This window comes from Festucalex cinctus, chromosome 13 (assembly GCF_051991245.1).
Source record: "Festucalex cinctus isolate MCC-2025b chromosome 13, RoL_Fcin_1.0, whole genome shotgun sequence".
In the NCBI taxonomy this organism is placed as follows: domain Eukaryota; kingdom Metazoa; phylum Chordata; class Actinopteri; order Syngnathiformes; family Syngnathidae; genus Festucalex; species Festucalex cinctus.
The window spans coordinates 18,689,189-18,717,032 of record NC_135423.1 but is presented as its reverse complement, the minus strand read 5'-3'; the positions used below and the strand labels follow the sequence as shown (position 1 = coordinate 18,717,032).

Here is a 27,844-nt window from a genome sequence, read left to right as displayed (position 1 = left end):
TGCAGGTTTTGTTTTGGAACAGAAAATTGCGAGATGACCATAATTTTTTTCCTCAGAATTAAGTGATTCCATATTTTTCCCCTCTATTTATTCTATTTTATTTTATCTATTTTATTGCTGTCTAATGTTTTAACATTGTCAATGTATGTTCTTTTAGTAAAATTTGTAACTTAATTTTGTTTTCTCTTCTTTGTTTCTGAACACTACTAACTACTGTGTTTGTTGATGTTTATGAGTTGTCTTTCCTTGTGTAAAGTACAGTGAGTTGCCTTGTGTATGAAATGTCTATACAAATAAACTTGCCTTGTCTTGCCTAATAGTTTACTTTCTTAATTTTTTTTTAAAGTGTTTCTTAAAACAAGAAAGGTAGCATTTTGAATAAAAAATTATTTATGGTTCATCCAGGATTTACATCCAAAATTAAGTATTCAAAAGTAGACTTTTCTACATGTAGTAGTACGTCTACCAGACTTAGATCAGTAGTACGGCTTTACCCTTTTGTGATACTCAGTGACTGTATGATCAACTATGATTCACTGATTTGACCAACATTTCCCAACCAATTACCCGAAGCGCATCCACAGTTCCATACATTGATCTTAGAGAAATAAAACAATATTCATATCAAACGAAACCGCCGCAGATTATATGGGTGTATACCTGAATAAGCTCCTCTGTCCAAACCTTCCTGTCCATTTTCAGACTCCGAACCTTCGAGATGTTAGGGCCCAGTCCTCTGTGCTCTCCTGAAACATGTGCACATCAAACACACACATACTGACTTTGAAGGAAACCCACACGTGCTCTGAACACTGGTATGAAATACTCAAGTCGGCTGCAACTCTTAGATCAAGGGTAAAATACTTTTTCATCCTTCCTCACATTTGTCTTACATCTCTACTCACATCAAAAAGTCATACATCCTTGGGATATTGTAAAGACATTTGGAAGAATATTCAAACCATCTGTACACCAAACTTTTCAATAATTATATAAAGATGTTATTCGCAAATCACAAAACACAAACCTGCACATCGCTTGCAGATCACAACACACAAGTTGATGGCCGCCCAATCCGGCTTCGGAGCGTTGCAATCGGCACAGGAACTGTTGCTTGGCTCCGCCCATATTCGATCAGCAACCTCGCTATTGGACAAGGCCTCACCTATGGCATCCCTCATCGCGTCCACCCACTGATCTTTCAGTTGCTCCGATTCTGCTATGAAACTACGGACAGAGACAAACAAACTTCGAAGTGGGACTGACGCCATTACAGCATCAGTGGCAAGTAATGTGTCTAAGGAAAGCAAGTGTAGCCTTCGCTATGCGAATCCCCTCTCATCCGCCCAGAAATGACTCTCATTCTTCTTTTGTCTCACTAAATATATTTGAGTTGAAAACTGGGATCCAAACATACTTCCAGACAGACACAAATAGATTAAGTACTTCTTCTTTTCAGTGCAACTGTACACAGTCTTCGCTCTGTGCTTAAAATACTTGTATGCACAAATAATTGCAATAAATGAACAACCACAAGACTGTCAAATTTCTGTTTGGAGATATTTATCTGACTATAGATGAAAACAAAACCTCTTCGAGGAACTGTGTTTTCGAAAAACTTAAATGAAACCAAACTTTTTCAATCACTGATGTAAGAGTCAACAGCCAACCAAAAATAAACTGTGCATATGACCAGGCAGTTTCCACATCCTGTCAAGCTGTCTTTGCACAGCAGACAGTGAAGTGTCAGCCAGAAGACCTCACACTCGCACACAAATAAACCATACAAACGGCTTGTTGAGGGAAGCTGGTGGAAATTCTCATGAACTAACATGATCCTAGCACCAACAAATGTTGTCCTACTACATCCAAAATAATCCACTGCCAAGATAACAAACATGCTATTTTAAAATACAAACTCGTGTAGTTTGAAAAGAGTGAGTGCAGGTGTTAGATTATTGAGGGCACGTACAATACCTGAAAATGCGGTAAGGTGTAGTGAGGTCAAAGCTGCGGCGATCTGTGACTTTAACATTTCCCACATTCATCTCAATTGATGTGATCCCCACTCCAATACGGTAGTCCTAGAGAGAAGAAATACCGACAGTTGCAAATCAATTTTAAGTGTCAAGACATGAAGACACCCTTCACATACATACTATTTGCATTCAAAAGAATCCACATAAAAAAAGTTGGAAAAAAAAAGAACAAATAAAATGTAAAATCACATTAGAAGCACAAACCTCCATATTCTTATAGAGAAAGACCTTATCTGAAGCCACAACAGTGTAAAGTTTGGAACGTAGACCTTTGAGCTCCAAATAGCCTTTAAACTCTGCAGTCAAAGGTGAACCAGGGTTCAGTGCACTGCGCCTATGGCGCCCCCTTGTGCAATCCTGCAGCAGAGTCACCCATTCGTTTCTCTCAGCTGGATGCACAAGCAGTAGGGGAAAAAGAAGAAGAATAAATGCACTCAAACACTAAAATAAATTGGAATTGCACCATGCATTATTTTGGAAAACCAGACAGGTCAAAAACCAGACAAACCGTCACTTTCAGCCTTGAAGATAAATGTCCGATTGTTTGTGATGACCTCAAACTTCAGCTCTCCCACACTTGTCACGTTTGTAATTGATGCCGTTGAGATGATTCCCTTCGAATACACTTGCTGTAACAGATAGCAGCCACAACAACTTAACCAAGCTGAAGCATATCAAAACAAGCACAATGGTGACATGGCACAGTCAAAGTGCATGAGTGTGGACGCTTGTTTGTGTTGTTACCTTGTCATTGTCAAAATATCTCAAGTAATCAACATCGAGCTTTACCCATCGCCTCTGATAATAAAGGGCCCTGTATAGAAGCATACACAGATTAGCAGACACTGAAAGTGCAGCTATGTGATAATAATAATAATTAAAAAATAATAATAAATAAATAAAAAGAGTAATAATAAAGTGATGAGTTTGAGGTGAAATTATGAGCGCTCGAACTTCAACACCATCAAACATCTTTAAACTACAACACAGAAGGCCTTCTCTCAGGTTTAGGGTTAGTGACAAATGAGCTTTTCGATGATGTATAAAAGTGCCCACAGGCATTAAGAAGGGCTAAACGATTTTAAGAAGAATGAATTGCGATTTTTCTAACAGCTACTGCGATTTCGATTCAATTTATAAATTTCTTCAACTCAAGCTTCAGTGCAATTCATTACATATAGTAACATTTACCAAGATAACAGAAAATCACGATACCATTAAAACTTTTACTCATTGGAAGCATGCGGCATCTGATTTGTGATATTGGGGAGATAAGAAGCCTTTTAAAAGCCAGGTGTCCTTCCTTATATCAATTGTGGCCATATAGTGTTGTTTACACATGCATCAATACAATTCAATGCTCCATGTTTAGAGTATCCACATTGTGCAGAGGGTACTAGAGTGATACTGAAGTACAGATCCATCTAACAATAAAACAATCACAGTCAAGCATGTATTTTTACCAAACATAAGGCATTGCTGACTATGGCTCTCCTTGGTTATAAATATTTCTCTATGCTTTTATAAATACATGACAATTAAATGTTGTACCCAATTGTGCATACCCAAAGTTGATCAATATTTTTAGAAGAATGTGAACACTGTAGTTGTATGTACAGTGCATGTCATACCCCTGGGGTGGATTCTTGTCGAGCCAGCCCATCTTGATGACAGCAGCGAGCTGGGAGCTGTCTTCTTTCGGGGGTGACGCCAGTCTGCCAGTGTTGGGCAGAAAGATGCTGCCTTGCAAGCTGCTGATGCCTGGTTCCTCCCAAACACTAGGACTACAGAAGAACAGAAATGAGCACCGGCAACACAACACAACAACACAAACCGAAACAAAACATTGTCCCTGAAATAAAACTTATATCTATCTTGTTTGGTGCAAAAAGAGATGCTACATGTTTTTCAGGTCTGTTTGTGCCACAAATTACAGCCAACATTATGCACACTGTAATCAATTTCAACTTTACTTCACTCACACTATACTAAGACAATAACAACAACTAGGGGTGTGAATTGCCTAGTACTTGACGATTCGATCCGTATCACGATTCATAGGTCACGATTCGATTCGATACCGATTAATCCCGATATGAATTTACAGGTCGATTGTTACGATTTTTTTTTACTCAATTTAGGAAATACCATTCAGTAAACTTGTACATGTACACTGTAAGATTTGTATGAAAAATTATTATTTATTGATCTCAAACTTCAGTGTTATAACTATGAGTCACTGTATTTAGCAAACAGGTTGTAACCTTTTTCATGTTAGAACAGTATTGAAGTAAAATATTAAGGCTTAATGTTCCATTAATATAACATTCTTCCATGCTTAAGGTGTGAAAGTTCGACGTTTTGTTGAATATTTTTTCATCAAAAATTGATGTTAAAAAATCGATTCGGCTGCCTATTGAATCGATTCGAGAATTGCGTGCTGTAGTATCGCGATATATTGCAGAATCGATTTTTTTTAACACCCCTAACAACAACAACACAATAACATAAACATGCACAGCACAAACTTGTTGTTAAGGCAAGTTAAAGAGTGCAATTGCCATCTGAGACTACAACCTCACATCTGGTGCCGGTATCTACTGAATGACTGACATCAGTCATTTCAGTTGCGTGTTTCTTCTCTTGTCTTTTGGAAATGTTGTCGTGTATGACTTACTCATCATCACCTAAAAGCTCGTCATCGCTGCATAAAGAACTGTACCGCCCCTTTGGTTTCACAGGCACTTGCAGGGACATTCCCTAAAAGGACGAGACAGAATTGTCATTCATAAAGGTCATAAATGAATGCAATTACTACAAAGACTGTTTAAACATTGTACCCTGTCTAAAAGGTTCACTGGAAGAACACTGGCATAAGATGTGTCTGCTTCTTCATCGTCATCTGAATCAGTATTTGGTGGGCACAATGCTGAAACATAGATGATTAAAGGGATGGTTCGGATTTTTTTTACATGAATCTCTATTTCATCCTCACCTCCAGTGTGTGTGATCAGCACTGACTTACCCCTGACAGCGTTCTGTGACACGAGTTCTGGTCCGATGTTGGTCGAGAGGACAGTAGTCCAGCAAGCTGGCTGGGGTCACGGAAATAAAGCGTTTTTCTTATAAAAACAATTTGTGTTCAAAAGAGTGATACATTTGCATCACAATACTCCTTTCTGAAAAAGTCAGACGCCATTATGGCCGCGCACTAATCTACAAGTTGTTTGTCTTTTCGAAGGCGCGACTATCAGCTGTCTGCAGCGCATCGATCAGCTGTCTACAGGGCGCCACGCACGAACGAACAGAAAAGCAGTGCCTGGCGGTAATTTTTCAGCAAGGAGTATTGTGATGCAAATGTGTCAATCTTTTGAACACAAATTGTTTTCAGAAGAAAAACGCTTTTATTTCCGTGACCCCAGCCAGCTTGCTGGACTATTTTCCTCTCGTCCAACACCGGACCAGAACTCGTGTCACAGAACGTTGTCAGGGGCTAAGTCAGTGCTGATCGCACACACACTGGAGGTGAGGATGAAATAGAGATTCATGTCAAAAAATCCAAACTAACCCTTTAAAATAGAACAAGATGTGAAACGCACAAAATACATACGAAAGATAATTAGATAAACATTCATAGCACTCTACATACTTGTTTGAGGAAGAACATGAGGGGCTGGTTGGCTTGACCGTTGTACGACTTCTTGAGTTTGAGAAGTCATGATGCGAGGTGGCACCTTCGGAGTTTGGTCGTGAAGGAGCACATCAGTCGTGCTAGGAGGTGGGTCGGGGGACAAAAGAGAACAGGAGTTGTTATCAGAGGTTTGGGAAGCAGAGGAATCCTCAAGGATCACGGTGTCAGGAGGTCGGGTCAAAATCCCCCACAGACGACTGAGTCGATACATCCTCTGTTGGAAAGAATCCTTTCAACAAAACGCTCTTTCCGTGTTTGGACTTTGTTTACAGGCTCTACAAAAACAAAACTTCTCGGCATTGCCAACTGCTGGTCAGGCAACTTTTTTCAACAATTTTTATAGCTGCTTTCGAAGTTTTGCACAACATGGTTAAAAAAATGATAAACTCCCTCCACAACTGATCTCTCCGCTCTTCCTATCTGTCACATTTTCTCTCTCTACCTCTCATTTGGGCAACAAGTCTGAACCTGCATCATCCCTTGAAGTACTATGTGTCAACAGCATACCATGGAATCCAATGCACTTCAAATGTGTACATGGTGAAAGAAAAAAAAAAAAAGATTTGACAAGAGTGAGATATAGTACTCATCCCTCTCAAGAAATTCCTCCCATTTACAGCTATGAGGGTGAATACATGCAGGCGTTTTTTTCTTATTATTTTTTCTTTCCCTCCTGAGGTTCGTGTCTGAAATTGGCATCCAAATACCCAGATCAAGTAAGTGTCAGTCAATGGAAAGGACAGCAAATGACTACAGAAGCACCATGAATTGAGCAAGCACTGTTTATGCTTTTTGTTGAATTAAAATGGAATAGAGCAGCGTAGTAAGAGTGGCACGTCTGTCTCACAATTTTGAAGGTCACGGTTCCAATCTTTGCTCTGCCTTCCTCTGTGATGTTTGCATCTCTTTTCTGTGGGTGCTCCAGCTGAATCACACATTCAGAACATGGATGACTCTCAAATCAGGGATGGACTGGCACAAAAGTTCAACTCCCTCTCTCATTCTCACTACTTTGGCCCATAGTTCTGCCACTGATGTTGATTGATGATGTTTCAGGTTGCTCTCTATATTTGAAATAGATTAACGGAATGGTCCCTCTAAATTATGGGCCAGCCTATTGGGGCAAAATGTAGGTAAATAATAATTAAAAAGCACTGCATCGGCCCAAAAGACGCCGGCCCACCGGGCATCTGCCCTGTATGCTAGATGGCCAGTCCAGCCCTGCTCTAAATCCATAGTCTTATTGTCTATAGGTGTGACCCGTCCCACACAGGTGGGATCAACTCTAGCTCACGTGACCCTAATGAAGATAAGCGACATATAAAAATGCATCTCTATATGGAAAATGAGTGTAATCGAAAATGAAGATAGCCTAAGTCAGAAAAAAATGTTCTGAAACAACTTCAGAAAAGACTGTTACTAGGTGACCATGTACCTTTTTGCCTTAACTCATTCACTGCCTTTGACAAGTATACTTGTCAATTGTATTTTTTAGAGCGGTGCTAAATGGGGGCGAATCTGAGCATGCTCCACTGTAAATATCAAACTTGGAAACAACTTTACTGATGCCCAACCACCGGTAGATGACATCATTGCCCCATTTTATAGGAAATAAACACAGTTTCAGAGTCCATGGGAGAAATGGCTGTATTTTGGCAAACCTACATTTTTCTGCTGTCAATTATAAAAGAACGGGACGGGACAAAAAGTAGGGAGTCTATTCTGTTATTTGGTAGATTCGGTTTATATATAATTATTGAATGGAATATCACGTGAGTATTAGAAATGTAAAAATTTTCTATAATGACTGGCAGTGAATGAGTTTTTAACAACCCAAATAAATCAGTATACCACAGAATCTAACAAAAGAATTTAAGGTAAAGGTTCTGCTCATACTCTGCATAAACTCTTATGAGAAGCGCCAAAGCACAACTTCACTACAACAGTAGTTAGACCATTGCGAATGCTACATGACTTCATCGCAAGCACACCCTCATCGTGTCATCAGTATATGAGTCTTCTCAATAAACCTCCCAAAAATAGTCCCACAATGACGGGAAACTGGCCTTTTGACATAGTTCCTCCTATTTCTGCAGAGGAAGAGCACCAAAAGGAAGGGGCACAATTTGTTTTGGTGTAATACTGTCTCTATATTGGGAGCGTTTTATCTTTAAAATGCAAATTTAAGCAGGAGTACACAGTAACCACAATTTGGAAATATTTACTCATGTCTTTCATAAAATGTAAAGTGATGATGAGTGTTCATTGCTTGTGTGGATTTCTGGGTACATTTCTCCTAAACAACACTCCCCAACTACTGAGTAACACATTAAACTTTGCTGTAACACACAACTTGAGGTTCCTAATATGTGGCTACTAAATGAACATCAATAAAGCTTGGGATAACTGTTTCTAGTTCTAGTAGATATAGAAACCAGATGTATTTAAATATTAGCATAACATACCATAAAACATGCATTCCTTGAGATACATTCACATTTTACATAATCTGTCTCAGGTGGTTTTGTCTCGTAAGCTGAACAAGAAAACAGACCAGCTAACAGCACCTTGCTTCTCCTACATGAACATGGATGATAGCAGAGAAGTAAAAGTCTTCCTTGTTTGAGTTACGCAGGGGAGAATGGAACAGTGAAGAGACTTGCAGAATATGGATCAAGTTACCTGCTGTCATGGTAAAAAGAAGTCCTCTTCTATGATGATACAATCATTTAATAAGACACACTTGTCAGGAATATGGAAGGCAGAAAAAGAGAGAGGGGAGGAAATGACCAGTTAACCAGAAAAAGGGGAGGCGGCAACACGGCACACTGACAATGACACAAAACTTGCATGTGAATGTGAGCCATCACAAGCAAAACTGTGATGAGACAAACAAGAAAATGAAAATGACTTCTCCATCCAATTCCCATTCTCTTGCAATCTCTCCGCATCACTCACAGGATAGTTTGGAACGTAACTATTTTTGTTCTCTATTGTGACTTCCTCCCTCTCACTGCAGCTACTTCCTATTTAAAAGAGAGCAGAGTGCACAGACCACTACGGTGCTACTCAATAGAATTATATGACAGTACCATTACAAGGAGTAACTGAAATATAGGAAAGATCTTTGCTGTTCTACAGAAAAAATGCATGGTATTTTCTCAACTTCAGTGTGGCATTGTTTGATTGTGTCCAGGAGGTGGCAGTGCTGTCTTGTTAGACTAGCTTTTAATTAATAAATCACATCAGTTGTATTTACTGTGAATTCCATGCATAGACAACAGGATATACCATATCAAGTCCATTACAGCATTCACATATACAGATATCCCAATAGAGCACAATAAAAGCTAAATAATATACATATACTAACTACTAGTGTCATACAAGAGACAGCCAGCCATAGCAATGTAGATCATGAGACTGGTATTGGATGGCACTTCATCTTATGTTTGACAAATATGAATTATTTTGTTTTTAGATATTTATATGGCAGATTAATTCACACATTTAAATTCTTAGAAAAAGCTGTGAAGTATTTACTTTTGCACGAACAAACACAGAGCTGTTGAGTAATAATCTCAGAGCATAATTTTGTTTACGGGTATACTCTAGGATAGTTTTGTCCTAATAATTTGATTTGGTGACATATAGCGTGTATACAACATGCAACAATGCCTACAAATATTGTCATCATCTGCCATTTGATATGTAATAAAAATGTCCAAGATACTAGACCTGATAGCAAACCACAAGATTAGATACACTTAGTTATACTGACTTAGAATTGCAAAATTGTTCATTTAAATAATGCATCATTTTCCAGCAAAAAGCATCATCATGCAATCAGGGACTGCACATTATTAAAAATTTATCAATCAGTTAATCAATTGGGGGGTTCTGGAGAGTATCTCAACTGGGTTTGGGCAGTAAGCGGGGTACACCCTGGACTGGTTGACATGCCAAAATACACCTTGAAAAATCATCCTAATTTGAATTGGCCATTCCCACCTCCTCTAAATACTGTATTACAAACAGGATGCATGCCTTTATCATTGGATCTATATTGGATTCTTCCTTGACCAAAAGACCCATCTGATCCCTTCAAAAAAACAATTAATGTAATGTGAAAAAGAATTAATAATGTGTATAAAAGTAGTTGTGCAATCCTGACATTAACAAACAAGACCAATGAAAACATTTTTCTTGTTGCAGGTAATTGTCACTAACAGTGGAGCTTGACACCCAAGTGAGACCAACCTCTTACAACCTCTAAATGTAATATGCATACATTTAGCAAATACACTAGCTGCAACAACTATCAAATTTTATGGCAAAGTTCTGAGCAATGAATGCAAGAATTACAAATCATATCTCACACACCTGTGTAGTGAATTAGGGCTGCTTGATTAGGAAGAAAATATTAATCACGATTCAATTGGTAATAATTGAAATCATGATTAGAACAATTATTTGTGTTTTGGTACAAAAGAAGACCATGTTCATGTAAAAAATTATGAACACAAATACATTTCTTTGAAACACTATAATTATGCAAAAAGTGCAAATATAAACATTAAACAACTCAAAATTAGTATTACTGTAATACGATTTTACTTTTGTTTGCGATTATGCCGATTTTGTAATTGTGGAGTGTAATTGAAATTGAACACAGCCCTATAGTCAACACATTTTTTTTTCCTTCCAAAAGTTTTTTTTTTTGTTTATTTTTGCAGTGTTAAGGTTCAAACTGTGCACAATTTTAGAATACCTTGAGCTTTTTTAATTCAGCACAGTATTATTATTATTATTATTATTTTACTTTTCATGTACAGCAACAGTCTGCATCCTTTTTCATGACTCAGACCATATTCATGGGCATATTTTGACAAGACAGACAGAAACAAATGAAAACAAATTATTGAATATCAGATCTACTTTGTGGTAACACAGGAATAAATATGAAACATGCATATAAATTCAACTATACCACCCCCCCCCCAAAAAAAAAAAAAACTAAGAACAATAGGTATAAAAATAAATAAAATAAAATAAAAAACATTTACTGTTAAAAGCTAAAGAAAATACTTAATATCTTCCTCTTTTTGAAGAAGCTCTCCAAACTTTTTTTGTGACCTTGTGTGCTCACCTTTTCCCTCATACTGTGACATTGAAATAAATGTTTTGACAGAGGCTGAGGAAGATGCACCTGATTTTTTTCGAAATAAACTTTCTTTCAAACACAGACGATCAACAAAATATTTTCTACTCAGTCGTTCTGTGCGACTTGGTAGCACCGACTACGGCCTGTATTTTATTTTATTTTTTTATAAAATTGTCATTCAACTTTATGTGCAATAATAAAGTTGAATAACATCATTTGAATAATTATTTCTATGATAGTCTTGGTCAATACAATGGCACTTGTTTGAGATGGTGTAAAATCTTAAGCACCACGACAGCAGAGGTTTGCTAAAAGGAGCAATAAACTTACCTTTCAATTCTGGAAGAAAGTAGAGGATGCCTGCTAGGAATTTTTGGGGGCCCTCTTGGTGCTGCTGAGCCAACTTTTGGAGGGAGAGGTGGAGCATTTCTCTCTTCCCTTGGGGACAACGTGAGGGCCATGGGGGATATATTTGGCATCCTATCGCTTTTTGAATCTTGCGCCGGCAGGTGAATGGAAAATGTCTGAAGTTGAGTTCGGTAGGTGGGGGGCCAAGGCGGGTGGACAGTTTCTTGTGCGGGGTTCTGGGTTGAGGTGGAGGACGAAGATTGAACCTGGACAGCTTCCTCTTTGATGACCGACTTGGCGTGTTGAGGTGAGGTGGGGCTTTGTGCCGGAAGTGAGGGTGTCAAAGCTTTTGTGAAGCGTTGTGGCGGGCAATTCAAAGTGCTCCGTGGGGGCACAGGTGGCAAAGTGGTGTCACAAGATGGATTAATTGGGGAGCTGGTTTGAGAGTCCAGTAGGGCTGGAGCACTGGAGCGGAACCTTGTCCTCTCTTTTGGAATTGGACGCTTTTTCTCTGTAGCTACGTCATCCTCCTCCTCATTATGTACCATCCTCTCTGGCCCTCTTGTTCCATCTTTCAATCGGGATGCTAGTCTGTCCTTCGGGACTGGTCTCTCTCGTTCTCTTTCTCTGGGTGCAGGTTCAGGGGTATGTGTATTTTCTTTCTCCACATCATTCGGAAAATGTTTTTCCTGTATTGCAGATATTGCTCTCCCGCTAAAAGGTCCGTTTTCCTCCATAATTTGATCGGGCCCTGCTTTCGCAGCCTGTACAAAGACTGACTCTGCATCAAGTTGCGGAGGGGGGACATCTCGAGTTTTGTTCAGGCTGGCCAGGATGCGTCTCCGATGGCCCGGAAGAGATATTCCCATCTGCTCCAGCTGATCTGGTGTGAGGTTTTGGCATTCTGCAAACATCGACAAGCCTGCAGTCTGAAATGCTTTGGAATACTGTTCAAGACGAAGCCCACTTAACCAGGTCCACACGGTGACTTCAGACTCGGGCTGAGACATGGCAATGCAGTCTTTCACACCTCAGATCATGGTCCATGTAATCTGTGGAAAAGGACACAGATCAGTTGAAATAGTAGTACGGCTACTCACAACCTGTTGGCCCCATTTTAAAGTAACTTAGTATATTACGTTACCATAACAGCAACCCCATCATTTTGATCGCCAATGACTAGCTTAACTCATTCACTCCCAACCATTTTCACTTAAGTGTTTTCCTGGATTTTGACAGATTTTTCAAGGCCCGCGAAATATTATGTTCTATTGCTATAAAAATATTGAACATACCAAAAGAGGGATTAAAGTCTCTCCTTTTATCAGGGAAAAAAAGTATATTCCTATCTGTTTCCGCTGTGCAGCAATTAGCAATAGAACATAGCTAAGTTTCATCATTTTTCACAATTCTGCTTAGAACTGTGGGGAAATCAGCTTCTTTTTTTTTTTAACATGGCCTGGTTGATCTCTTATACTCTGCTGCCACTCAACCATTTTCTGCAGTAGAGATGCTGCATCAAAGCCTTCTCTATGCTCTGGCATAAAAAAAAAACAACGACAACAAAAAAAAAGTATAAGTACGTCTTTGGGACACTTAAAACATTTAAATTATGACGTATTTATACGTTTTTGGGAGCTAATGAGTTAATATGGAGGATATGATTCATATCATTACCATGAAACCCTAGATCAGTGGGTGTGTTCGGTGAGTCAATGTCAAGGGGTTCAGCGGAGGTCAAGATATACACCCGAATCAAATGATTCATGACGATATGCCCCTCTTGGCCATCGTGGCTGCAGGTCATCACGCTACATTGACTGGCATCTCTTGTTACAGCATATTTGGTGCGCTCAATCAATAGTCGACTTGTGGCTGTTGTGATGGAACGTCTTGTGATTTCTTTCTTATTGTAATCCCTTCATGCTAACTGTCGAACAAAAAAAAAATGGTCGGATGAATTTGTGCAATATGTATTCACATCGTGATGGTGTGCCACAGGGTTCAATTCTAGGGCCTCTGCTGTCTTAATTGTATCTGCAGCCCCCGGTTTCCATCTTAAGCAGGGGTGGCAAGATCCACCTATCTATCTCACAAAACTAAAGCACCAATTTGTATTTAGTGCCATCTAGTAGTGAACTAATAGAATGCAATTATTTTGTTGCATGCAAACTATGGTGCCTCAGAGAGACCACACTTGGCAAGCCCACCACCAATTACCACTGTAAGGGGGTTTATTTTTACATTGATGTACAGTATGTACAGTATTTGTGTGGACCTGTTTCATATTTGGGGAACTATTGTGATTGAGTGATATTGGCAGATGGGGAACGTTAGCGACGGTCGATCATTGGGTCCAACATTGTAGTTGTAAGCACCAGCAGTGGCAAAGTACATTGAGTACATTCAACTAAGTTTTTCTCTTTCGGGTATCCGTAACAGGAAGATAGCGGCTTCCTGAAGGCATGACGCAAATATTAGCGATTACTAGACCTACAAGTTTATTTAAAACAAATTTTTAAAAAAATATATACGTCTATGTGATAGAATTATTTTTTATTTTTGAATATTATTGAAATTAATAGTTGTTTTTTTAAAATGAATTAATTATTAGATCACCACTCTGAATATTACAAACTGCATGGAGATGGGGAATACAAGATCACAACATTTTCTGAATTCAAGATGAATTGAGCCACATTCAATAAAAAGGCTCCCTGTTCATTTTGTTTGCAAACCCTAGTCTTGAATTATGAAAAAAAATATATATATTTTTTTCAATAAAGAAGGGTTAAGTGAATGCACTTAGGAAACTGCTGGGGTTCAATACCTCCAACAATGTTAAGAAACACTGACCTATTATATGGTTTATTTGAATGTACAATCACAATCAAGTCGTAATTTAGGGAAAAAAAAAAAAAAGATAAAATTGCCTTACCGGTATTTAGCTTCCAATGCCTTCTACCTTTTAGCACAGCTGCTTCAAGTAGCCACCAGTAACGTACATCACACCAAATGGATGAATGCCAATAGGGGGAAAGTCCTTCCTTCCTCCAGCTTTAAAATGAAAGCTGACTTTAAAAGGGCAGAATGTAATGATACTCATTGTTTTATTATTATTTTTTGTAATGGTGCAAACGGTAGGCTACAACAATCCCCACTTCTTTGTTCAGCCTATTAAAACAAAACAAAAAACTCTGTGCTGTCCAATGTAAAGAAGAAGTTGTGGAAGAATGAGGAAGTTAACATCTAGTTGACAACAAATCATTTTTGAGTAGTTGTGCAATTATCAGCATCTTCTTTCCCATGTTTGTGCTTGTCAGAGACAGAAAGTAGTACAGTAAGCAGACTACATAATAGCAATTCAATATAAAAGCTGAAATGAAATTGAAATAATGATGCCTTATTATTGAATCATTTAAGGATTATTCTATTCAGCAGCCTGTGAAGACACACAGTACAGTCACACAAAACGATCCCTTTGAGAGGAAGTGCAAATTACACCACAAACATTAGCACACACAACTTGTCCAGTTTATCACAATCAAACCATCTCGAAACATCCGCACCCTCCACTCTGCCATCTAAATCAAGTTTTCTAATACATTTCAAATGTGAAAACCTCTATATACTCACAAACATATATATGCCTGTCATCATAACAACATACCTGTACATGATGACAGTAATGGCAGTGTGAGCTAAAGAGGCTCGTAAAGAGTATCCATGCAATGGAAAAACACTACAACAATGTTTATGTTGAAACAAGGGCAACTTCCTGTCAGAATAACTACAGTAGGACGGCCTTTTGAACCAAAAGCGCTTGCTTCTGTTAAATTAAAAAACATAAAAAATAAAAAATCCAGGGTAAATTACACTACAGCATGATTTAGTATTTTACTCATTAAATAAGCACACAATCACACCTGCAGACAAAATTAAATCCTACAATCCCCACAAATAGAAAATCTGGCAAATTTTTTCAGCTTCAACTGAAAACAAAATCTGATGCCTATGCCTCCATTTAGTTGGCTCAGCTACTTTCGAGTGCCACGTTTTTGCGGCATGTAAAAGCTATGTGACAATCCAGTGGGATATAAGTCCTGCAACCAGAGGCTGTAAGTGTGGCGAACGGCTGATTTTTTTTTTTCATGATTTTGAGGCCTCATTTAATTTGATTGTACTTAGTTGGCAATTTTTGGTTTAATCATTCAAGTTTGGCAGGATCATTAATGAACAAAATGCTGTTTTGAGGCACATCCTTTGACGTTGTGCAAAAAGCCAAGAAAGTCAAGTCAAGTCAAGTCATCCTTATGCATGTACATACCCAGACCATTAAATTCTACTTGTGCTTTGTTTCGCTGGCCACTGAAGTTCATTACAACTGTCTGAATTTGAGCCCATTCCCACTTCCGACAAAGTCAGAAAAGGCCCAGTCGTGGGCTCAATAATCAGATGTCTTGTAAAATTATCCTCGCCGATGATCATGGTGATGACCGAGAAAATCAATGCAAGCACAGAAGCAATACGTACCTTTCACACAGGAAAGGCTGAGCCAAGTTCCAATTGACTGTGGCAGATGTGCAAACCACGACTTCACCATTATGCAAATGCCCATCCTGAGATGATGACAAGTGGTCATTACACTTATGATATTTATGCTACCTAAAATGAGAAGAGACTTTGGGTGACACATCCTGTTTCCGTGCAAAGTTAGTCTAAAATTAGCCACTGTGATGCTGTCAACTAGAGTTCAAAGTGATATAGATCTTAACTGGGCAAACTACCATTTATCAAAAAATAAATAAATAATAATAATATGAACACTTCTTTCAAATAGAGATAGACCAATTACTGGTGCCGATATGTAGCTTTTTGATGAATATCGGTATCAGCCTTTTTTTAAACTCTGATGGCCGATAATAGGTTTAAAACTGTTAACTTAAATTTTCCCTTAACTTTATAAGAGAATGCTGCTCACCCTGGGAACTTTTTGCACCTTCTGTTTTTGTTTGAACAAAGTTAAGAGTAGGAGTTTGTATTTTTTTTAACACTAATGTTTTCTCTTTTAGTGATAGCGAATGCCAGCTTCAAATATCGGATACCGGCTCCCTTGACTGCTAATAATCAGTATCGGCATTGGAAAAAAAACAAAAAAAAACTCTACTTTAAAATGCTGATGTCGACATTGAGGTTTGCCAATTGAGCAACTGCCAACATCCTTTTTCCAATGTCTTTTACCTTATTATGCTTACAATCCCCTGTAATTTTCTCTAGCACTGTTTTGCTTTCTGCACATTTCAATTAATTTATGTCCCCACTCTCTCCTATTGTCTCCATATTCACCTCCCACTGCATCCCTCCCGGACACAAAGCAACCAATAACAGGGTCTCTGTGTGGCCTTCACAATGGAGCAGTCTGTTGCTTGGGCAAGTGTGCGCACACACACGGTGAGGGAACACTGTTAGCCTCTGGTCACACATTCTAAAACAAGTAGTCACTTAATAATCTGTGTGAATAGGTGATAGGGTGCCTCAGGCTGTGCTTCAGGCTTCATATCCACTTTTTAACACATACGCTAAGCCCAGGTTGTATACAAACACACGTCAGACAAAATGATCAGGTTAAAAGATTTGGTCTGTTAACTCATTCACTGCCAGCCATTTGAGAAAATTTCAAAATTTTTAATACCAATGTGATATTACGTTCAATAATTAGATATAAACCGGATCTACCAAATAACAGAACAGACTGCCTACATTTTGTCCCATCCCGTTCTTTTAAAATGGACAGTAGAAAAATGTAGGTTTGCCCAAATACAGCCATTTCTCCCACGGACTCTGAAACTGTGTTTATTTCGTATAAAATGGGGCAATGATGTCATCTATCGGTGGTTGGAAATCAGTAAAGTTGTTTCCAAGTTTGATATTTACTGTGGAGCATAGTCAGATTAGCCCCCATTTATCTCCGCTGTAAAAAATACAATTGACAAGTATACTTGTCAAAGGGAGTGATTAATGAAGCATGGGTCCACCATGCTGCCCTTCATCAGAATTATACTTTTGAAGAAATGTCAAAAAGTGCATTGCAAGTACATTGTACTCGCCACTACACTTCACTAAAAGAAAAAGTTGCTAAAGTGAGTGTTGCATTGTCTATAAAGGCACTCTATTCTATTTAAAAGGAGTTCTGCAACTGGGCTTTTCTGTGGTGTATTGCAATAGCTATTTGTGACCTTGTTTTTTTTTTCATATTTGAATGATGCTCAGCCCAGGACTGCGTGTCACTGATGTGCAAACGAGAGCAAATCATCAGTTAATGAGATCAATGTTTGTTTCGATGTAGTATTCAGACATCAGCACCATACACATCTACAGCCAATCAGGCACAAACCGATTAAATGCACCATCATACAGCACCAAAACGTGAATGCACAAAATTTTAGCACCATGCATACAGCAGGGTTTCCGTTTCTATTGTTAGCAGCCAAGTATATAAATGTAAAAAAACAATATTTCATTCTTTAAATAGCATAAGTGAACTTCAGAAATTTTAGATATTCACACTTTTTTTTTGTACTCAAGAACCAATATATTGTACATTATCATGAAAATGTTTAAAAAAAAAAAATGCGCATTTGCTCAGTGGGGTATATGAGAAACTGTATTAAGTTCCACAGTTCATTAGTCACCCCATTGATTCCTGTCAAAGTGTTTATGTTCAGATTGGCTGACAACATATAAAAAAATAAAAATAAAAATAAAATAAAAAAAGACTAAAAATGACTAATTCTCTGACGCCTGGCCTTGCGGCTTGCTTTTAGCACACTTTCAACAACATCTCAATGATGACTCAGCGCTGCCAGGAAAGAAGAAATGCATCTCAACAACGTCCTTTAGTCCAGTGAACGCGTCACTGTGTGTGCGAGAAAAGGCACATGCTTCTTACTCCTCAGTGAGCAACACTGACCCAAACTAACATAATGCAATCACTTAGTAAATTGTGCCTATTTCCATAAATATACTCTGGGCTGGACTGGCCATCTGGTATACATGGGCAGTAGCCCGGTGAGCCGGCGTCTTTTGGGGCCGATGCGGTGCGAAATTATTATTATTTTCCTCCATTTTACCCCAAGAAACCAGAACACAACTTTGAGGGAGCAGCTCATTAATCAATTTACAATATAATAGAAAGCAAACTGATCCAATCAACATCAGAGGCTGAGCTAAATTGTAGCCAGGAGTTGGACTAAGCCACAGGGCATAAATCAAATCATTAGGATATATATGCAGGGAAAAAAAAAAAAAAAAAAAAGTATTTTTTTTCATGAGTCACATTCATGCACACTGTATTTTCTTGAAAATAATGACTTTAGCTTTAACACCAATAAGTCACATCCTTTGTGTACCACATTTTTGAAAGAGTTCTTAATTTAACCTGCATAGATGTACATTCTGGTTGACCTGCCCCTCGATTCCTGAAACAGACCCCCACCCTCAATGTTTCATTGAATGACTCAATCCGGAGTAATCCAATGGATGTGACGGGCAATGGAGAAACATAAATAAAAGGGAGAGAAAAGGGAGGAGACTAAAAGAGGAAAAACAGAGAGGTTCAAATGTCGGGCTCTTTTGCCTGTATGCACAATCTCATATGTTTGGGCTAGGGTACCAAAAATAGTCTGGTATAAAAATATTTCATTTATTAAAATAAATAAATAAATAAAAGAGCAGCATGTTTCACCCATGCCAGACAACCAAAATTTTTATTTGAGCTCACTAGATTTTACAAGTGTTTCTAATGAATTGGCTGGTTTGTGTTTTATTTTCTTTCTTTTTTTCATGAAATACCTTTATACCAAACCATTTTGTGTACCATCCATCCATCCATTTTCTTGACCGCTTATTCCTCACAAGGGTCGCGGGGGGTGCTGGCGCCTATCTCAGTTGGCTCTGGGCAGTAGGCGGGGGACACCCTGGACTGGTTGCCAGCCAATCGCAGGGCACACAGAGACGAACAACCATCCACGCGCACAAGCACACCTAGGGACAATTCGGAGCGCCCAATCAACCTACCATGCATGTCTTTGGAATGTGGGAGGAGACCGGAGTACCCGGAGAAGACCCACGCGGGCACGGAGAGAACATGCAAACTCCACCCAGGAAGGCCGGAGCCTGGACTCGAACCGGAGTCCTCAGAACTGGGAGGCAGATGTGCTAACCACTCGGCCACCGTGCCGCCCCAATTTCGTGTTCCTAAATGCCTTAAAAAAATACTTTTGATTAACACCATCATAGAAATTTGTATTAAGTTACACTGGTTTTATTTTTATGATCATACTGTTAATATACCGTTGTTTTATATAGAATTCCACTGCATCATACTGAGGACCATTTTTGACATTTTGACCCACTGGCATAGCAAAAGAAGGTGACCAAAATATCAAAAACACATCTTCAGTATGACGCAGTAACCTGGCAATAGCTATTACATATCCATCTGGTACCGCTCCACAGTAATTTCATCAGAAAAAGGCGGGACATTCTCTACAATAATTCGAGCTGATTGGACGATGCGACATTCTACACGTTTGTTTTAACCAATCACGGCCACAGATGAAAATGCATTTGTGTCCGTTCATCGTTCTTGTCGAAGGGGGGAAAAGTACGGACATCTTACCAGCTAGATGTGCCTCTCACTGTTCAACATCAACAAGGAAACGGTGAGTCAGTCAGCGAGAACAGAATTAATTGTAGCGTCCATTCGTCCATGTTAGGTTTGTTTGTTAGCTTCGGCGTCGGCGCTAGCTTCCTGGTTTCGTCACAGTTGCATATCCCGCCCCCAAACACAATGTCGCTCTGTGATTGGTCCGAACCACCAGTGATTCGGGAACGGCAGTTATCAGCGGGAGCAGCACAAGATGCTATTTTCCGGAGTTTGTGAACTCACAAATACTGCGAGAATTCATCTTGTGAGAGCAAGGTTAATGAGGCAGTGTAATGCTACAGTTCTACACCACTGCAAATTGCAAGTCAATCAATGCATTGTTATCTTCGCTAAATTGTTGAGTGCAATGGAAGTCTTTTGGGTGTAGGTGTCAATTTAATTATTTTTGGGGGGGCTATATATTCAAGAAAATGTCTGGTTTTCATTGTATAGCAAAAGGGAGGCGGAGTGCACTATATTGTTGCGACTTGTAGGCCGCGGATTGCTCCTGAGTCGATCACGAGGGGTGTAGGGAAAAAAAGAATGGCGGCTCGAGGTCCGGCTGAGTGCCCTCTATTTTGGAAATCAAAATACCATGAAGACACATTATTGTGCTCTGTTGTGCACATGCACACTGACATTCAACTGCATTTCCAGTAACCACAAATTTCCCAGTGACTCTCTCGTGCTTATAATGTATAGTTCTGCGATAAAACTTGGTTTAGTTTCCCAAGCACTGCAGTGCATGAACACATTAAAGTTGCATTGTGGAGTTTAAAATTTGAATTTTAAAGCTTTTTCTACATCAGGCATGTTACACCAATGCCCAGATGTGTACAAAGATGAATGAAATTAGAGACCTTAAGAAGGATATTTTTTTTTTTTTTTTTTTTTTTTTTTTTTTTAAATCTCAAAACCTAAAATTGTAACAATCTGTTCTCTATGTGTCCATTACGAAAAACTATACCTTGCGACATGCAGACTCTTTTGCCAGATCGGGTAAAAAATATGAATAAATACTGCTTGCTAGCATAATACTCCTTTGTTCACATTGGCTAATTTGCAATTAATAATTGGCAATTAATTAATAATTGACAAATTTGGTGTCCAACTGACACCACACCAAGACATTGGGGGCACATTAATTTTGGCAATGAAAAGTGGGCATTTATACGGCAATTGGCTATTTACCGATTACTCCGTAAAACAGATTGATATTGAAAAATAATGACAGTATCATTTCATTCCTTCCTGAGCAAAAACAAAAATAAAAGACAAACTGAGCTGGTTAGTGAAAATGTAGCTCAAAAAAGTTATACTCCACTTCTCTGTAATTATTTATTGATTCACAAATAATAATACTTAATATTTCAGTATAATTTTAGAGCTATGTGAAAGTTTGGGATTTCTGTATTTTTATTTATTTATTTTTTTAACAAATTTCCCTTTTAATTGCTCAATTTATATTAACGCATAAAAACCTAAAGAAAAATCATTACCTTCAATCTGGAAACCACACATATTAAAGTGTACAGTACATACAGAATGAGTTTTCATTAAGTGTCGAGATTATTATTTTCTAAACATACTAGGGGATACAGAGAACGTCTGTGAAACAATTTAACTTGTGGCAATACATCATTGCCTCATTTACCTGTAAATAAGATCCACATAAGCACATAGTGAAGAAAGCACAGGAAACGCTGAAATCAGCGACTTTGAACCAGGGCTGGACTAGCACCAAAAAATAAATAAATAAATAAATAAATAAATCAGTTGTGACATTATGTCTTATGCCCGCCGCCGCCGCTTGCTTAACATGTAATTCTGCCACTCATGTTTACTGATGATGTTTCAGTTTTCTATCTATATTCAACACTGATTAACGGACTGGTCCATCTAAATTGCGGGTTAGTTTTTTGGGGTAAAATGTAAGAAAATAATCATGAAAAAGCATTTCATTGGCCTCAAAAGAGACCGGCCCACCGGGCACCTGCCCTGAATGCCAGATGGCCAATCCAGCCCTGCTTTGAACTTAAAACGAGGTGTGTGTTTTTTTCCCCGAATTGTGCTGCAAGAGGCTTAACAGAATGAATTCCACTGGGGATCAACATGTGCCTCGTTTGAAATCCACTTGCTCACCACTTGACAGAACATATAGCACTTGAACAACAAAGGCTAGAATTAAACCATCCTTTTTATTCAATAAACTCTCTAGAATTGTCGTCATTGATATCTGACATTTGATGACGGTATTTCTACCAACACAACTCGAGCTAGTCGTCAGTGTAGACGAACGAACACTGACGAATACTATGCCGTGTGAATCACCGCACTTTATTATTGTTCATTCATCATTAGTGCCTATTGCTATCAGCTCCTGTGAGGAAGTTCGCTTGCAAGGGTGGGTGGAGGAAAAAGTTGTTGTTTTTTAATTGTCTTACCGTTTGAAGTCACCGGCAAAACGAAGAAACTTGTGCCCGAGGTTTGACGTCAAGTCATTGACATCCTCAACAACAGCGACGCCAAATAGCGGCTACACTTTCTCACGGATGGCAAAACAGATACAAACCCACTTCACACACACACTAATCCTATTTTGAATGAAGGCAACATTGGAGTTCCGTTTAAATATTTCAAAGTAAAACTCTTAACGTACCGATAATACTGCTAATCTCTTATTTTTTATGCCTCGAGAAGTGGATTTCCGTCAACGTACTTATCTTATTTTAGGTATTTTAGTGAAATGAGGTTTGTCAAAAAGATGGTCACGTGGCCGGTGAAGCCCTGGACAACTAAACACTCAAACCAAAGTGAGTTACGACTCTCATAAAGTTTCCCTTATTTACCCCGTTAACGCTACATACGCCTCCTTTACAACAACAACAACAACAACAACAACAAAACAACAACAACAACAACAAAAAGAATAAATAAATAAATAAATACATTTGAATAGACGACATCTGAAATGTCAAAGTAAGGACTAATTACCTTTGCATATCCACATACTTGTGAATTGCATTGCAATTGGTACTTATTTTGTAATGTCGCATTTTCGCTTTTATAATTACTTATCACGAAGGAATAACTAAAACAAACATCGTTTTTTCAACGGTTGTAGAGAATAATTTGACCAGAAGAGGGCGACAACACACAAGCGACTGGGACCAAATCTTCGCACGCATATAATGGCTCTATACTTTTTCACAATTCAAAACAGGTACCTGGAATTTTCAGTAGCATGTTTATGACATGAAGACGTTAAGCTAATACAAGCATTTTCATTTAAGAAGGCAGCATAATCAAACATAAATGCCCTCCATCGCCTTGCCATTTTTTTTTAATCACGTGTATGCCACTCATTAGAATCTAACACTAATGTGGCCATCCAGCAGGTCAATGCAGCTCTGCTTACCGTTTGGCTTGAACATAATAGTAGGGGCATTGCACCCATGAGCGGTGGTGGTGTAGTTGCCTGAAAGTGGCTTTGGATCTTTACCTAGCCTGAGTCACTGTGTTCTGCAGTATCAACTAAACAACATGCAATTCTTGCTTGTTTAATTTAACACTTGATGAGTGAACAGTCGCTCCACTGATGTTCTTGTGACGTAAAACTTGTACAAGCAACAAAAGTATAACACAATAAAGCATAAAGATATCCCCTTTGTAATTTGCTGCAGAATTTGTTTTAATGAAAGCTACACGAGGGAAAGCACAGAGTAAAACTTTGTTGGGTTTAGAGACAGACTCTATTTGGGAAAGAGTGGGAATTAATGGTGGAGAAAATAGAGACGGTTAAGGGAGGGCCAAAGATGCAAGACAAGAGGGAAGTGGAAAGCAAGAAAGTATATGAGAGAAAGATGTGAGGAAAGTCAGTAGAGTAAGGGTAGATAAAGCAGAGGAGGGGGCGTGTTGGTGATGAGTCATCACCCATCTATCAGCCCTGGTGGGCTGGAATATTGCAGGGGTGGCATTATGACACAGACATGGAGGGATGCTGACTGTCACTCTGGCTCACCGTCTCCTACTGTGGAGGCAAATGGAACACAACATTGGGATGCCATTGAGCCACAACCTTATACTCAAACACACACACGCACACACTTTTCCTCTAACATACACTTGATGACGGCCCTAGGGAAAGGTCTCATTTAGACCAAGGATGGATGGTTACACCACACAAAGCTCACAGAGACAGCTGCAGCTGCAGGGAAACAAAGAGGGTAGAGCTGTACACACCTCATTCATAGTTTATTAGGTGGTGCATATGCAGGGGCTATGAAAAAGGTAAGGGAAAGACTAACTGAGAGGTGTGTGTGTGTGTGTGGGGGGGGGGTTGTATTAATAATAAAGCCACAGTAAACACCATAAAAATGCATTTTTCTTTAACCTAACAAAACCATTTTCTCAGCAACAATGTGCCACCTCTCCGACCAAATAGACTCAGTTCATTTAAAAATAAAATAAAAAAGTCACTCAAGGCAATGTTCCCTCTAATTTTCCGTGTGACTCTGCATTCACGCAAACTTCTTGAGCATTCCATGGATTACGGTGAGCGACATCCACGGACTTATATACAGACTCACAATGCCACTTACTTCACCATAGCGAAAAGTGAAGCCACCGGCAGCCATCTTATGTTGCCACCCACTAAGCTGACCAAACTTGAAAATATTTGTTTTCCCGGAGCATTTTCTTGTTAATTTACTGTCTCCACAGTGAAATGCCGCCGTGCGTGGCGTATGGTTGTACGACTAAGACTGCAAGAAGCGCTACATGTACATTTCATTGTTATGAAATTAACACATATATAAAAATTTCTCTTTTCAGCTATATCTGTGAGGGCTATTCAAAGACTTGTCTCCATCATGTTGTCAGAACCATGAACAATTAAATCAACACAAAGGCCATCAGGATAAAATTATCTGTGAAATGTAAACCCAACTGAGTCCATTTTATATACAGTAAGTTCTTGACAACATCAGACATGCACATAGCAGCCAACCCAGTATTACCCCGGGTTTTCACTGGATGCGGTTGCGGTGCGGTTGCGGTGCGGTGCGTCTTGACTGCGTGCTCCGGACGGGTCAATTTTTTTGTCAATCCACACCGGCTCCGCACAGCTGCGGTCCGGCAGCTCCGTCGCCGCCCACTTCCCAACGTGTCTCGCGGGACCGCGCGCGCGCGATCATGTGGCATTTCACAACGAGGTGGACTTCTTTTGATTTAACTTTTTCTTCTTCTTCGGCTATGAGATAACATGCAGCATCCTTTTTTTGGTTGTCCTTGTAAAGTATATTAATAACGAGAGTCGGGTCAGTGCGGGTCCACTCTTTATTTCTGTCTTCCCCGTCCGGCTGCCGCTCAGTACGGCAAGCGAGACGGGCACAACAAGCAATCGCGAACATCAAACTCACAATACATTACAGTCCTTATAAAAAGGATGTGCCGTGTCATATATTATTTTGTGGTTTTCCACCTCCAATATAAACCTCTCCTCGTCCATGTTCGCTGGTGTCTAAACCGTGAATGAGCACATGGCCCGGCGACGCCCACGTCACGTTTTGCTGAAAAACTTGAGAAATAGGAGCTGGCGAGTGTTTTATTCTGAAAGGTAACCGGAAATTTATTTTGAAACTGCCTCGGTCTTCCTGTCCCGCTCGATGTGTTTTGTGCTAGCTTGCCATTTGCCGGAGGCCTACCGCTGCGGCGTCCGGCAAAAATAGAAAATAGGTCTATCCTTGCGGAAGGCTTGCGGCACGCCGCAGGCCTTCCGCAGTCGACACGCAACGCACCCGCAAGCGGTGTAAACTGCACCATTCGAATGAATGGAATCTAATTGCTTGCGTCGCCGGACCGCACCGCAACCGCAACCGGTGAAAACCCGGGGTTACCCCGGGTTTTCACTGGATGCGGTTGCGGTGCGGTTGCGGTGCGGTGCGTCTTGACTGCGTGCTCCGGACAGGTCAATTTTTTTGTCAATCCACACCGGCTCCGCACAGCTGCGGTCCGGCAGCTCCGTCGCCGCCCACTTCCCAACGTGTCTCGCGGGACCGCGCGCGCGCGATCATGTGGCATTTCACAACGAGAGGTGGACTTCTTTTGATTTAACCTTTTCTTCTTCTTCTGCTATGAGATTCCATGCAGCATCCTTTTTTTGGTTGTCCTTGTAAAGTATATTAATAACGAGAGTCGGGTCAGTGCGGGTCCACTCTTTATTTCTGTCTTCCGCGTCCGGCTGCCGCTCAGTACGGCAAGCGAGACGGGCACAACAAGCAATCGCGAACATCAAACTCACAATACATTACAGTCCTCATAAAAAGGATGTGCCGTGTCATATATTATTTTGTGGTTTTCCACCTCCAATATAAACCTCTCCTCGTCCATGTTCGCTGGTGTCTAAACCGTGAATGAGCACATGGCCCGGCGACGCCCACGTCACGTTTTGCTGAAAAACTTGAGAAATAGGAGCTGGCGAGTGTTTTATTCTGAAAGGTAAACGGAAATTTATTTTGAAACTGCCTCGGTCTTCCTGTCCCGCTCGATGTGTTTTGTGCTAGCTTGCCATTTGCCGGAGGCCTACCGCTGCGGCGTCCGGCAAAAATAGAAAATAGGTCTATCCTTGCGGAAGGCTTGCGGCACGCCGCAGGCCTTCCGCAGTCGACACGCAACGCACCCGCAAGCGGTGTAAACTGCACCATTCGAATGAATGGAATCTAATTGCTTGCGTCGCCGGACCGCACCGCAACCGCACCGTAACCGCACCGCAACCGCATTCAGTGAAAACCTGGGGTGACACCTGTCCAAAACCTGGGATCATAAATTACATGATGTATGTATGTTACAAAAAAAAATCAAACCACTTGTACGTCATGTGTCAGACGATTAGATTCATCCCTAGTTTGTTACTTGTTTTTAATCACAGGTTATTTTAAGCATAATTAAGTCTCAAAACATTTTTTATAAATATGGGCCCACATCGTCCACTCAAAAATAATGGCAAACATAATTTATTAAAACGTGAACATTTTTTAAACGCGTGAAGAGCCTCATTGAAGAGGCTCGTACACTACGCCCATATTTGGACTTCCTGAATGGCGCGGTTGCGTGTCGCAGTCTCGTCAGTGCTGAGTGTGAGTGTTTGTATCATGTATGCATGCTTCAAAGTGCAGTAGAACAACTGTGTGCGCACCCAAACTGCTATTAAAACTGTAAGTGAAGTGGAAATGGTGTCTTATTAAGTGCGTGGTACGCGCGCCGGTTGGCGTCACCGTAGTGACGTGAGCCCGTTCATTTTGAACGGAGCCGCTCCGTCCCACAACACATGGCTGTTCCCCTTGCATTTAAGCTTCTTTTTTTTTTTTTTGTCACATTTTACTTTCCCACTCCATTAACCACACGTACGATATAAAGTTTTATTCATTTTTTTATCGGAAGATAATATAAAAAAATATATACAAACAGTAAATACAGCTGCAGGTTAGGATTTTATTTATTTTATTTTTTTACTGCGCTGCAAGACATTTGTTGTGCGCTGAGGTGGTGAGAGCACCGCGCACGCAGCTTCGAGGGAACATTGACTCAAGGGTTGAGGAATGAACTCACAACCTTCAGCTGGGGAGACTTCCACAACTACCACCTGAGCTATGCCATTCCTACTGTTTGCTTTTCTCCAAAGACATCATTTTAAGTCTCTTGGAGTTAGGAAGATTCCATGGACTCATGTAATCAGCTGCAGCTGACACGGGCGATAAACAGATAAACAGAAAGCAGCAGCTGCATGGCTCAGGGAGTAGATCGGCTGTCTCCCAAGCTGAAGGCCGTGTGTTCGTTCCTCCACCCTTGAGTCACTTTTACTTTTCCCCAACTCTTTATTTTACTCTCTTCCAAGT

The 27,844-nt window shown here is 39.9% G+C and overlaps 1 protein-coding gene across 10 annotated transcripts in view; it reads right to left on the bottom strand.

Moving 5' to 3' along the window:
- The window catches only part of arap1 (ArfGAP with RhoGAP domain, ankyrin repeat and PH domain 1), a 56,534-nt gene extending 33,999 nt beyond the window's left edge, over positions 1-22,535 (bottom strand). For 8 of the 10 annotated variants that reach the window (XR_013287829.1, XR_013287830.1, XM_077540496.1 and 5 more), the window contains exons 1-12: positions 22,394-22,535; positions 11,225-12,294; positions 5,689-5,810; positions 4,880-4,968; positions 4,717-4,799; positions 3,671-3,823; positions 2,784-2,853; positions 2,548-2,668; positions 2,244-2,428; positions 1,978-2,084; positions 1,028-1,227; positions 661-746 (exon numbers count right to left, since the gene is read on the bottom strand). Coding sequence is in view for 8 of the 10 variants with exons in the window: in XM_077540496.1 (XP_077396622.1) it covers positions 661-746; positions 1,028-1,227; positions 1,978-2,084; positions 2,244-2,428; positions 2,548-2,668; positions 2,784-2,853; positions 3,671-3,823; positions 4,717-4,799; positions 4,880-4,968; positions 5,689-5,810; positions 11,225-12,252 (2,244 nt within the window). In the remaining 2 variants the exon portion in view is untranslated. Of the gene's footprint in view, positions 1-660; positions 747-1,027; positions 1,228-1,977; positions 2,085-2,243; positions 2,429-2,547; positions 2,669-2,783; positions 2,854-3,670; positions 3,824-4,716; positions 4,800-4,879; positions 4,969-5,688; positions 5,811-8,412; positions 8,452-11,224; positions 12,295-22,393 lie in introns of those variants that run through there. The other 2 variants (XM_077540504.1, XM_077540503.1) reach the window with 2 other exon arrangements.
- Between the last annotated feature and the right edge of the window lie 5,309 nt (positions 22,536-27,844).